The sequence below is a fragment of the Arachis ipaensis genome, chromosome B10 (genome assembly GCF_000816755.2).
Source record: "Arachis ipaensis cultivar K30076 chromosome B10, Araip1.1, whole genome shotgun sequence".
In the NCBI taxonomy this organism is placed as follows: Eukaryota; Viridiplantae; Streptophyta; class Magnoliopsida; order Fabales; family Fabaceae; genus Arachis; species Arachis ipaensis.
Genome location: NC_029794.2, coordinates 111,730,060 through 111,741,793, shown reverse-complemented (window position 1 = coordinate 111,741,793; position 11,734 = coordinate 111,730,060). Strand labels below are relative to the sequence as shown.

The 11,734-nt window shown below is 35.0% G+C and overlaps 2 protein-coding genes across 4 annotated transcripts; one reads left to right on the top strand and one right to left on the bottom strand.

Moving 5' to 3' along the window:
* LOC107620904 (histidine kinase 5-like) lies at positions 1,052-6,427 on the top strand. 3 transcript variants are annotated; one of them, XM_021113125.1, is made up of 13 exons: positions 1,052-1,099; positions 2,071-2,778; positions 2,899-2,955; positions 3,054-3,281; positions 3,360-3,453; positions 3,542-3,748; positions 3,908-4,038; positions 4,115-4,164; positions 4,287-4,594; positions 4,710-4,813; positions 4,903-5,685; positions 5,812-5,979; positions 6,083-6,427. In XM_021113125.1, exons 2-13 carry the CDS (start codon positions 2,092-2,094, stop codon positions 6,173-6,175), a joined length of 2,910 nt encoding a protein of 969 aa, XP_020968784.1. In that variant the 5' UTR covers positions 1,052-1,099; positions 2,071-2,091; the 3' UTR covers positions 6,176-6,427. The 3 variants fall into 3 exon arrangements, with proteins under 3 accessions (XP_020968784.1, XP_020968783.1, XP_016178481.1); XM_021113124.1 differs by having other exon boundaries at positions 1,053-1,099; positions 2,030-2,778; XM_016322995.2 differs by having other exon boundaries at positions 1,053-1,099; positions 1,966-2,778.
* LOC107623114 (glutamate receptor 2.9-like) lies at positions 6,404-11,468 on the bottom strand. Its single transcript, XM_016325270.2, has 5 exons — positions 11,143-11,468; positions 8,215-9,563; positions 7,789-8,101; positions 7,292-7,698; positions 6,404-7,204 (listed from the first exon to the last, which is right to left on the bottom strand). Exons 1-5 carry the CDS (start codon positions 11,408-11,410, stop codon positions 6,572-6,574), a joined length of 2,970 nt encoding a protein of 989 aa, XP_016180756.1. The 5' UTR covers positions 11,411-11,468; the 3' UTR covers positions 6,404-6,571.

The following is an 11,734-nucleotide window of genomic DNA, read 5'->3' as shown; positions in this document are numbered from 1 at the left end:
AATTTTATAACTATCAATAGAAATTTTTTTTATGTTAATATCTAATTATATTTTTATATATATAGAAAAAATATTATTTTTAAATAGCAAGTATAAAAATTAATTATTTCTATTTGTGCAACAAACTTAATACCTAATCAAATATAAAAATATACACGTTAAATTCTTTTAAATTTTAGATAACGGATGTTAAAATTAAGTAAAAAAATTAAACTCTTTCGTTTGAAAATAATAACTAAAAAATTTATTATTTAATTTTGTTTAAAACTCTGGTCTTTTTAGCCGACGGAGACTTTTATCCCTTACGACTATTTTATAAAAATAATTTAATACTATACATTTTTCGTATCATAATCTATAATACCTAGATCTACGTAATTTTAAAAGATTTATATTTCCGTAATAGTATTACGGGTAAAAATACTAGTAAGAACCTAAATTTAAGTACACCTATATCTTTCTTAGTAGTTTAACATCAATAATTTTAGGTAAAAATTCTAAAATTCCAACAAATTTTAATTAAGGTTCTTAAAACATACATGGATTAACTAGAAAAGAGCTGGAATCACCAGCGTAGTATGTAATTAAACACAACCGTCAGGAAGAAATTAAGCAGCATGTTGTAGTAAAGTATTATTACCTAAACTAAGGTAGTAGTTATTATTAGTTCACAAAACACGTATACTTCTAAATTCTAATCTACTCTTAATCAAACTTTAATACAATGTAATTTTTTTTTGTCACGGTATTTTTTAATCTGATAAATTAAAACTTAATTCATCGCGAATCTAAATTCTATTTAAAAATCTGTCACTGATTAATGAATTATTGCATATATAAGACAAAATTCGAACCACTGACACTTATCTAAGAGCTTATTACTTGACAAACTTATATTGGTTTAATACAAGGTGATTAAGTGAGAGAGAACTCGACCTGGCTTAACCGTAAGGATATACATAACCGCCGTGTTAATTTTTCTCATTTGACTTACGTACCATGCATCACAAACAAAACAAGTAATAATAATTAATAAATATATTATCTATTATTAACCTGAGGGTTTTGAAGAGGAAGAAAAAACTGTGAGAGTCTCAAGGTAATTGTTGCCTCACAGCAACTACTATAACAACAACAACAAGGGTTAAGAATATTATTTCTTAGTACCATTTTTTTGAGCTCTTAAAATGCACATGCTTATCTGGTTTATGTTTTTTAAATAAAGTTTGTTCCTTTTTTACCTTACAATGCAAATTTACAAAGTTATTTATTTAGCCTTTTCTTTTGAAGTGATTAATGATTGTATGATTGAATGATTTTGACTTCACAGTTGAAGAGATTCCTCAGAGTTCATATTTTCAAGTTTCAACTCTTCATCTTTATTAATGACAGGCCTTAATTAACTCATAGTGATTAGCTTAATTATCAGCTAATTATCTTTATTGTTTCTAAGTCCTGTGAAAATGTGTATTGGCTTTGGTCTTTGCCCAATGTATGGATTAGCTTGTTTTCTGCATTAGGATATCTTTGATACCAGAAAGTAGCTTTTGATCCTTATCATGTTCCTTCTCTTATGCTCGTTCTTCTCCTCAAACTTATCTGTTTGGTGGCTTCTTAAGTTCCCTAATCCTTGCTACTTTGAATTAAATGTTTTATATTGCTTTTTCGGTTTTTCCGGAAGGTTGGTCAACTTGTTGCGTATTAAAATACTTGCATCGATTTTTCATAAACAAAGTCTTAAAAATTGTCATTGTTTACCAACATTAGAGTTCATATATATTTTGTTTCCCCTTTCTTCATAGATTTTATTATGAAATACAATCACCCTTGGCCTGTTCTTCCATGTAATTGCTGATGTGTGCTGTAAAGTGTAAATTGGCTCCTTTCTGATTTTAATATGGCCATAATGATTAGACTCACATATTTAATTTTCCTTTCTTGGAATATTAATCTATTTCTACACAGAAAAAGCAAAAGAGTTGGTGAAGTTGCAACTGTATTGAATGATGAACAAATTGAATCTGTGTAGAAGAAAAGACTAATCATTGTGCTATCATGGTGTGTGAGAAGGAGAGGGAGTGCATTGAGGACATGGAAATTGAAATCCTGCCTTCAATGTGGCCTGAAGATATTGGAAGTGAAGTTGGAAAGCAGTTCAATATCGAAAAGCCTGGAAGGGAGCAGGATATGTTAGAGGATGTTACAATCATAGAGGAGCCAACTATAGCCGATTTCAAGCGCCTCATGGAGCTTACAAATTTCACTGAAAAAGGGTCTTCTCAGTTGGCATACCTCATGAAACATTGGGAGTACAAGCAGGCAAATGCGGTGCGCCTTCTGAGGGAAGAGCTCGACAACCTTAGCAAACAAAGGCAGGATGTTGAGCTAAGGAAGCTGGAGATATTGGAGGAGCACCGGTTCGAGGAAGAAAGATATGGAGGCGACAAAAGGCCGGTGTCTATATTGGAGGATGTTTATGACATATGGCAGGACATGCCGCGAAGGAAGAACAAGGTTGTGCTTCAGAACAAGAGAATTGAAATAGATGCTGCTGAGTATGATACTGTTAAGTATTGGAAACAAAGGGCCTTGCGTTTGGAGAAATTGCTTGAGGCAAGCATCCAGAGAGAGCAGATACTCCAAGACAAGTTGCTTGAAAGGATCAACAACATTGAGAGGCAATCCTCACCTGTAGAAGAACTCTCCCAGATTCTCAAAAGAGCAGATAATTTCTTGCATTTCATCCTCCAGAATGCACCTGTTGTTATTGGCCATCAGGTATTAAAATCTATGGTTTGAGGCACTGCTTCATGAGTTTTTCTGTGCTCTATGTATTCTTAATAGTTTGTTTTAGACTTATCAAGGGCTAATTCTTTTATGTATGTTTTTTTTCTTCAGGACAAGGAATTGCGATACCGGTTCATCTATAATCATTTTCCAAGTTTGCAAGAGGAGGTAATAGATTATGTGCTGGAGAAAAATAATTTCACACTTCATTCTAATTGTTGACAAGATGAAATATCTAAACTCCTCGGATTACTCATATTTTTCAGGACATAATAGGAAAAACAGATGTTGAAATATTCACAGGATCTGGGGTCAAAGAATCTCAAGAGTTCAAGAGAGAAGTCTTGGAGAAAGGATTACCTGCAAAAAGGGAAATCACTTTTGAGACAGAACTATTCGGATCAAAGACATTCTTGATATATGTAGAACCCGTGTTTAGCAAAGTAGGGGAGACAATTGGAATAAACTATATGGGAATGGATGTAACAGATCAGGTAAATGTTAACTTTGTTTTAATATTTCTTATGGTAATGGCAGCACACATGATATTTTACAATTCTCCGAAATTGCAGGTGCGGAAAAGAGAAAGGATGGCTAAGATTCGGGAAGAGATTGCAGTTCAGAAAGCAAAGGAAACAGAACTAAACAAAACCATTCACATTACAGGTATGAATCTGATTACTCAGCACTTTAGTTCAATAATTTTTACTTTTAGATGAAGAAATCTTATTGTTTTCTCACTCCCTTTTAATAGAGGAGACTATGAGAGCAAAACAAATGCTGGCCACAATGTCTCATGAGATAAGGTCTCCATTATCTGGGGTAGTTAGCATGGCTGAAGTTCTTTCTACCACAAAGCTTGATGGGGAGCAAAGACAGCTCTTGGATGTTATGCTATCTTCAGGAGATTTGGTTCTTCAACTTATAAATGACATTCTTGATCTTTCCAAGGTTGAATCAGGTAAGAAATCTATCCTTGTTTCTTGTCTTGTTAGTGCTAAGATTATATAACATGATTTATGTTATGTTGAGACTGTTTTGGAATTGCTTCATATACAATTAGATAAAAATCATGTGATTTTTTTTCTTCCCACCCTTGCAATCCTCTGCATCTACGTAGGAGTTATGAAGCTCGAGGCAACTAAATTCAGGCCACGAGAGGTAGTAAAGCACGTACTCCAGACGGCTGCAGCGTCGTTGCAGAAAATATTAACCTTAGAAGGACATGTGTCAGATGATGTACCAATTGAGGTGAGGACCTTAAAGAATTTCTTAATATATACTTCACCAGTGGTACCTGCTTCATCTGATTGATGAACAATTGCAGGTTATTGGTGATGTTTTAAGGATCCGGCAAATTCTTACAAATTTGATCAGGTATTAAACTTTATGTGATTAGACAATTAGTAAATTTGGAATGATTTTTGTAACTAAGCAGAGAAAATGTTAAAAGTCTAGTTAATAGTCTAAATAATCCAAATTTTTGTAATATTTTGCAGCAATGCGATCAAGTTTACACATGAAGGGAAAGTAGGTATAAACCTATATGTTGTTTCAAATATTTCAGCAACTCAAGCAAATGAAGATAGATACCTCTCAACACCTCAAAGTAGCAGTGACCGAAATCTTCTTGATGATCAGAGACATGATCACCCTCAAGGCCAAAACCATGCATTTCATGGTGAATGCGGATCATCAATTAAAAATGAATGCTCAGTAAATGAAGACACTGAGGAGCATCATCATTTAACAGAGACAACGGTGTGGATACGCTGTGATGTGTATGACACAGGCATTGGAATACCAGGTATGTATATTGTTCTGTTTGTTTAACAATTCTATTTCATACTAATCATTTTGATTTTCTTACATGAGTAATTGACCTTCAGATGAATAATTCTTTCAATGTTATAATGTGCCAGAAAATGCAATACCTACTTTATTTAAAAGGTACATGCAAGTTGGCACAGATCATGCTCGAAAGTATGGTGGCACAGGACTAGGATTAGCAATATGCAAACAACTGGTATAACACCATTTCCTCATTCTTCTTTTGATCTGAGTTATGTTTCATTAGTTTTACATATAATTACCAAATTTTCTAATTTTGAATAGGTTGAGTTGATGGGGGGTCATCTAACAGTGTCTAGCAAAGAACACCATGGTTCTACCTTCACATTCATACTTCCCTGCAAGGTTTCAATAATTGAAGAAAATTCTGATGACACAGATGAACTATCTGATATGGAGAATGACGAAGGTGCTTGTGATTATACAACAGAAAGTTTCTTCCAATTCCAACCGCGAACTTTAGGCTCTCTTTTCTCTTCCAATGGTTCTAGCAGAGCACACAAGTTATTAACACATAAGATTGGCTACACAAGCTCACATACTTCAGAGTGTTCATTCTCATTTCCATTCCCATTTCATGATATCATATCAAAAGGGACATGTTCTGTTCAGGATTCATCTTTAGTAGTTGATGCTCCAGAGATATCAGAATCATCAGCAAGTTCATCCGGTCAGAGCCGAGAAACAAACATCGAAAATATAGTTAGCAGTGATAAATATTGTCAAGATAAGGGTATTACAGATTCTTCTAAACATATGGTGGAAGGTTCTGAAATGGATATAGCAACAAAGCCAAGTGAACTTCAGAAAACATGTAAGGTTCAAGGGAATGCAAACGTGACAACTCAATGTGTTACTAGCATCTGTGCATCAGAATTAACCAGATCCACATCAAAGCCTAAGATCCTTCTGGTTGAAGATAGCAAGATTAATGTCATGGTGACACAATCCATGATGAAGCAGTTAGGCCATAGCATAGATGTTGTGAATAATGGAGCCGAAGCAGTGCGTGCCGTTCAGCGCTGCTCTTATGACTTGGTTTTGATGGTAACTTATGGAATTCTCTGAACCTGTAACTTGTGCCTTGATCTGCCAACTTTGTTCAGCTGCCATTATCATTTTTGCATAGCATTTTTCAGTTTGTAATAATCATTTGATACTTGCACTTGGCAGGATGTTTGCATGCCAATAATGAATGGCCTTCAGGCAACGAAATTGATCCGGTCTTTCGAGGAAACAGGAAACTGGGATGCTGCAAGAAAAGTTTTAATGGAGTTAAATCTACCAGATCTAGATCATGAATGTTCTGGACCATCTAAAAAGCGGATCCCAATTGTCGCGGTGAGCAATTAATCTTCTTGTCCCCTTCCATTGTTGATTTGGATTCAATAAAAATAATTTTAGAAAGAAATGATCATTGTCTTATTATCTCATATGAATGCAGATGACAGCAAATGCTTTGTCAGAGAGTGCTGAAGAATGTTTTGCAAATGGTATGGACTCATTTGTGTCAAAACCTGTATGTATAAAAGAATGACATCCTAGGAAAGTTTTGTAATGGATGGATGGTGTTCTCTTCCATCATTAGTGTCTACCTTAATTAGTTGTATAGGCCTAAAATATTATTTATCTTTCTTCTCACCAAAGTTATTAGTAATTCTAAACGTGGTGCATGAATCTCTAGATGTTAGTTTGTTAGATAGAACCAATCAGAGCATGAATGCAAGGACTGATGTATTTACTAAGACTCTTAAGAAAAAGTATATATAAAATTTGTAGTCATTGCCCATTTTGCACCATCAAATAGAAAATTCATATATACATTGTTACTAAGCCTTGACCTGAACTAAACTGTCATAGAATATATTCAATAGATGAGGTGTTTTTACAAAATTGTTACAACAGTAATTTGTTAAAAACTGCCACAGATGTTCTATGTGGCTTGGGAGTTAGTATTATTACTGTTTGTAGTGGCCACTTCTTGAGTATCATCGTGCACCACCCTCATTTCTCTGTCTTGAGTTTCATGACCTTGATGAGTTCCATAATCATGTCGATCCGGACTAAACATTACTTGGTCTCCATAGAATGAAAAATTTGATTCTGTGTAGCTATAAGGACTTGAAGGGCAATGTGTACTTGGTGATGCCTCAGCTGAACCTATTCCATGATGATGAGCAGGACTACTAGCTACACTTGCATCTTGCTTTGCACTTTTCTTGAAAGTGTGAGAGCTCAAGTCTTTCTCATTGAAGATACTTAGCAAGGTTCCAATTCTTGTCCATATTGAAGTACTGGGCTGATGGCTTGACAGAATATGTCTATACTGATACAGGAATGTTGCTAAGAAGAACATGAGTGCTAATGCACAAGAAACACCTATAACAAGAAACAGACCCCAGAAGCTTTCGAGTCCTAGACTCGCAGAAGAAATTTGAGCATTAGATTCTGGACAACTGCTTCCATTCAACCATGCATTCTCAATTGTTTTCATTTTGGCTCCTTGAGTCACATTCAAAATTGCCCTTGATATGTCTGCTACAAGAGGTGACCCTTTTGGAAACACCTAGAGAAAGATGAGGAAATTAATCTCTGAAGAAACCAATATATATAGTTAAACAAATTAAACATAGAGTGATATCACAGAACTTACAAATCCAAAGCCACCAGTTTTAAATCTTGGCTCAATCATGGTATACTTAGAGCAGTAAATTTGAAGAAGGTGTGTCACATATGGAACTTCATCAAACGCAGCATCAATGCCACCATTTGCAGTTCCTTTTATGAAGAGATCATTGCATTCTTCTGCAGATCTGTAAATCCTGAGCTGGCTTTCTTGGAATCCCAAATCCTTCAAGATTTCACGAACAAAAGAACCATCCAAATAACCAACATTCAACCGATTCTTTAGGAGTTGATGCACATCGGTAATAACCGGGCGTAATTGTTCAACCGTTAAGAGAGAGGTAAGACTTGCAGTGTAGCTTTGAACTAGAATTTGAACCACAAAAACCCATACTATCACCACGAATCTTCCACAGTTGCTTGCTACCCTCTCCCCTGCATAATCATTAAATATTCATAGAGATCATCTACAATTGTATAAAACTGTGTTCTATTTTATCTGTTACTATCAATGAGCATACTTACGATGGGAAAACACCATGGTTGAGAAGGAAAACCACAGGCTAGTGCCAATCTGATAAGAAGGAGGCCCTCTGAAATGGTTGTTAATTCGGTGTTCAAGAACCCAAACAACGAATCCTATGAATACAAATGAACAAAATGTTGTAACCCAAAGGTCCCATGTCAATGGCTTCAAGAAGGCCCATGCATTCTTCTTTCTGTTGTCTTTTATTGGAACAACCATAGTCACACCAGATTCTGTGTACGGCAATGTGAAATCAACATAACTGGACCTGTTTGCCGTAATTGTTGTATCTCCCACCACACCATCAAACTTCTGTTCCATTCAGAAATTGTGAATGCATCATAACATATTAGGCATTACTTTCAAATACGATAGCCTAAGAATGAGATTACCAATAAATAACAATAACAGAGCGAGAGCCTTACCCCATAATAAACTTGGTTGACCAAATCATCATAAGTTCCTGCCATCTCACCGTTGGAGTTTTCAAATGGAATCAAGTCAAATGAAAGGGCATAAGGCAAGGCTTCTACCACAGCATTGAAGACATCAATGCAGAACCCAGTGACCTTTGTAGAATTAGTAATAGGGTCATGGATTATTCTCACAAATTCAGAGTAGCCACTATCTTTTACTGGAACCCCTATCATTAACTTTTTACCATTTGTGGGAATCTGCCATCCCTTTGGAATAGAGTAAGAGTCCCCTGGCCATATAATTCTTCCTAGATTCTCTTTAGAACTTGAATATGCGGTTGTTGCAGTTTTGGCATCCATACTTCTAATTAGTCCCTTTTCTGGCATCCAAAATCCAATGTTTTTTTCACCATTACCAATCACATTAACTATCTCAAATGCTGATGCTTGTAACTCCCCACCACCAACTAATTTGAAGTCACCACCAACACCTTTGAATCTAACATTTGACAAAGCTTCTCTCAGCTTCTCACCATTTCGCGAAACGCCAAAGTTTTCAAGATCAGTCACATTGCTTGAGTTCTTGCTCACATTAGTGAAGCCAGAAAGGGTGCTGTCAACTTTCTCAACGGCCATGGCCAATGCGGTGGTAGCATCATAGGCCCATATTCCAAAAGCATTCAGATTGACATCAACAAGTGTTGGATTGTCTCTTAGGAACTGTCGTTTCCATCGAGCTCTAAAATCAAGAAACTGTTTAGTTCTTGGAATATAAGGCCTAACACCCAAGACACCTTCCATGGAGTCCATAACTGAAGAGTCCAACGAGTTGAAGAAATTAGCCATTCCATCAGTGACAATCCAAACATAACCTTGATCCATCATGCCAATGGTTTTGGCAATGGCAAAGAGACGAGAGCCAAGAAGGGGTGTCATGTGAACGACAAAGACTCTAGTTTGCATAGTCATGAGCTTGTAGAGCTCTCTTTCAATGGCATCATCTGTGGCTGAGAAATCAATGGCAGACAGATAAGGAACACGGATGTATGCTTTTTGAAGTGAATTAGTTAACCATGGAATGAGTCCTTCGCCATAACTGTTGTCTACATAAATTGGAACCACTTCTTTCCACCGAAAAGCTTGGATAATGGCGCTTATGGCTTCTACCTGAGTTGAATCTTTCTGAGCAATTTGGAAGAAATATGGGGTGTGGAGGGATGAGAGAGAAGGACTCGTTGCTGAGAACGTGACAATGGGCACGTGCGCTTTGTCTCCGAGGTTGATCACAAACATGGCTTCCGTTGTTGTAACTGGTCCTATCACAGCTTCCACTTGCTCATTCTTTATGAGATCTAAAGCTGCATGATTATAATATTCTCGTTAAATATTGATCAGTATCAAGTCACACGTGTCTAAAATTAAAGTTACTTTTCGAACCTTAGTTAAGCCCATTTAATTTCTAATTAATAATCATCTACTTCATTCTTGCACTACAAGCTAAGATATGCATTCAGTTGAAAGAGTAGAACGAAAATTTTGAAGCTAGTTCAATATATTGATTTTATTCACTTACACTGTTACACAATTAAAACGAAATAATGCATGACTCTCTTAATTATTAATTACCAATGATTTTTTTTTCTCCCTTACTAGTTGACGGCTGTCATATTGTTACCTTAACCACCAATGTTACTATTGAAACACAAGTATTATTATAAGGAGATATATTAATATGTATTATTCGGTTGAAATGAAAATGGCACAGAGATACATGAGCTAGCTATACTATTGTTGAACCCCACCAAACATAACCTCAGTAGGAAGAAACCAAAGACAGATCCAAGACTATATAGCCAAAACAATAATTTAAAGTCTAGGTTTCTTGCTGGTAGCCATAATCTCTATTCTCTAATCTCTCACCACCCTGGCCTGTAGTTTGGATTTTTAGTTCCATAAAATATAATTATGATTAATATATATAATTTTGTCTCCATATGATAAACAAGCTGCCGGTATTGAATTTTTCTATTTTGAAGAGAAATACATATTAAGGATATATGTTGTTTTTTGTTTATGGCATTGAATAATGACAGTGAAAGTAGTGGGACAATCACATGCATCCATGGTGTGAGTCAACTGGAAGAGGATAGGGAAGAAGATAAGAAAGAAATACTAGAGTCTAGAGGTAGAGGACATGTATCTTTCACAGTTGCATTTATGTCTCTTTGTACCCATTGCCAGTGAATGAGTACGTTGACACATGACATTCTTTCTTACTACTATGTATACCACCCTACCACTATTATCATCTTAATTAATTAATTTTTGTCAAGTAGTCTAAACTTGGCACTATTCTTCATTATTAATTGGCTACTGGATTGCGTAGTAAATAAGACAACCGTGACTTTCAAGAAAGTAGAAACTTCTCCGAAATTTCAGTATTATAAAATGGAAATTTCTGTATTATAAAATGGAAAAGTTTAAAAACACAGTAGTTTTATTAAAATTTGACCATCACTTAACTATTAAAAAAAAAAAAATAATTTTATATTATCTAACACAATAATTATAAAAATAATATGGGATTTTGTTACCATACTATAAATTATTAACGATTCAATACAAATATATCAGTCTATCTTATATGAAACTAATTTAGATTTATTCTCTATGTTATGCTTAAACATTATTCAAGTCTATCTTTACTCTCATTCTTCTTCAATTTAATTTCTAAAGGAAAAGAAGAAGTTGTTTTTAGTCTTTACTACTGTCCTTGCCGTAATGCAAGGTGGTAAATTATTATTTCATTATTTTAAGAATTCAGTAGAGTGCAATTGGTTATTTATATATGAATATGAACAAACAAAATACACCCAACAATCATAGATCTAAATGTGAAACATTGCATATATAAAGAGGCGAAGAGATGGAGCGAACCTTGAGCAGCAGCAGTAACAACGTTCCTTTGGGAATCCCTAAGAATAAGTTGGAGCCTGGTTTTGTAATGAGGATTAGAGACATAGAAATCATGGATGCACATTCTGATGCTGTTTAAACCCATCTTCCCAACCATTCCAACCCCAACATCAAGCACCGCTCCCACTTTCACTTCTCTTTCTGCCATTGCCGCCACACCCAACAACACAACCAAGTTCATAGAGTAAACAAAACCCAACAATTTTCTAACGTTATTCTTCATCACCATCTATATATATAATCTCTAGCTTGCAAATAAATGTTATTTCTCACAATGAAGAACAACACCATATCTTTATATATATTTAGTCCCGTCAGTCTTTGAAAAGTACTCATCCCATAATGGTCCTCCACAACTTCGTACTACGTACGTCATAAATTATCTGAATACAAATTAATTATAGATGAATGCTATGATACTTAAAAGGTGGTGTCTATTTACTAAAAAAAAGTTAAAAAATAATATTTAATTTAAAAGATATAACAATAAATAATTTTTAAAAAATTAAAACTTACTACAAAAGATAAGTTAAGCAAAATTTAAATACCAACT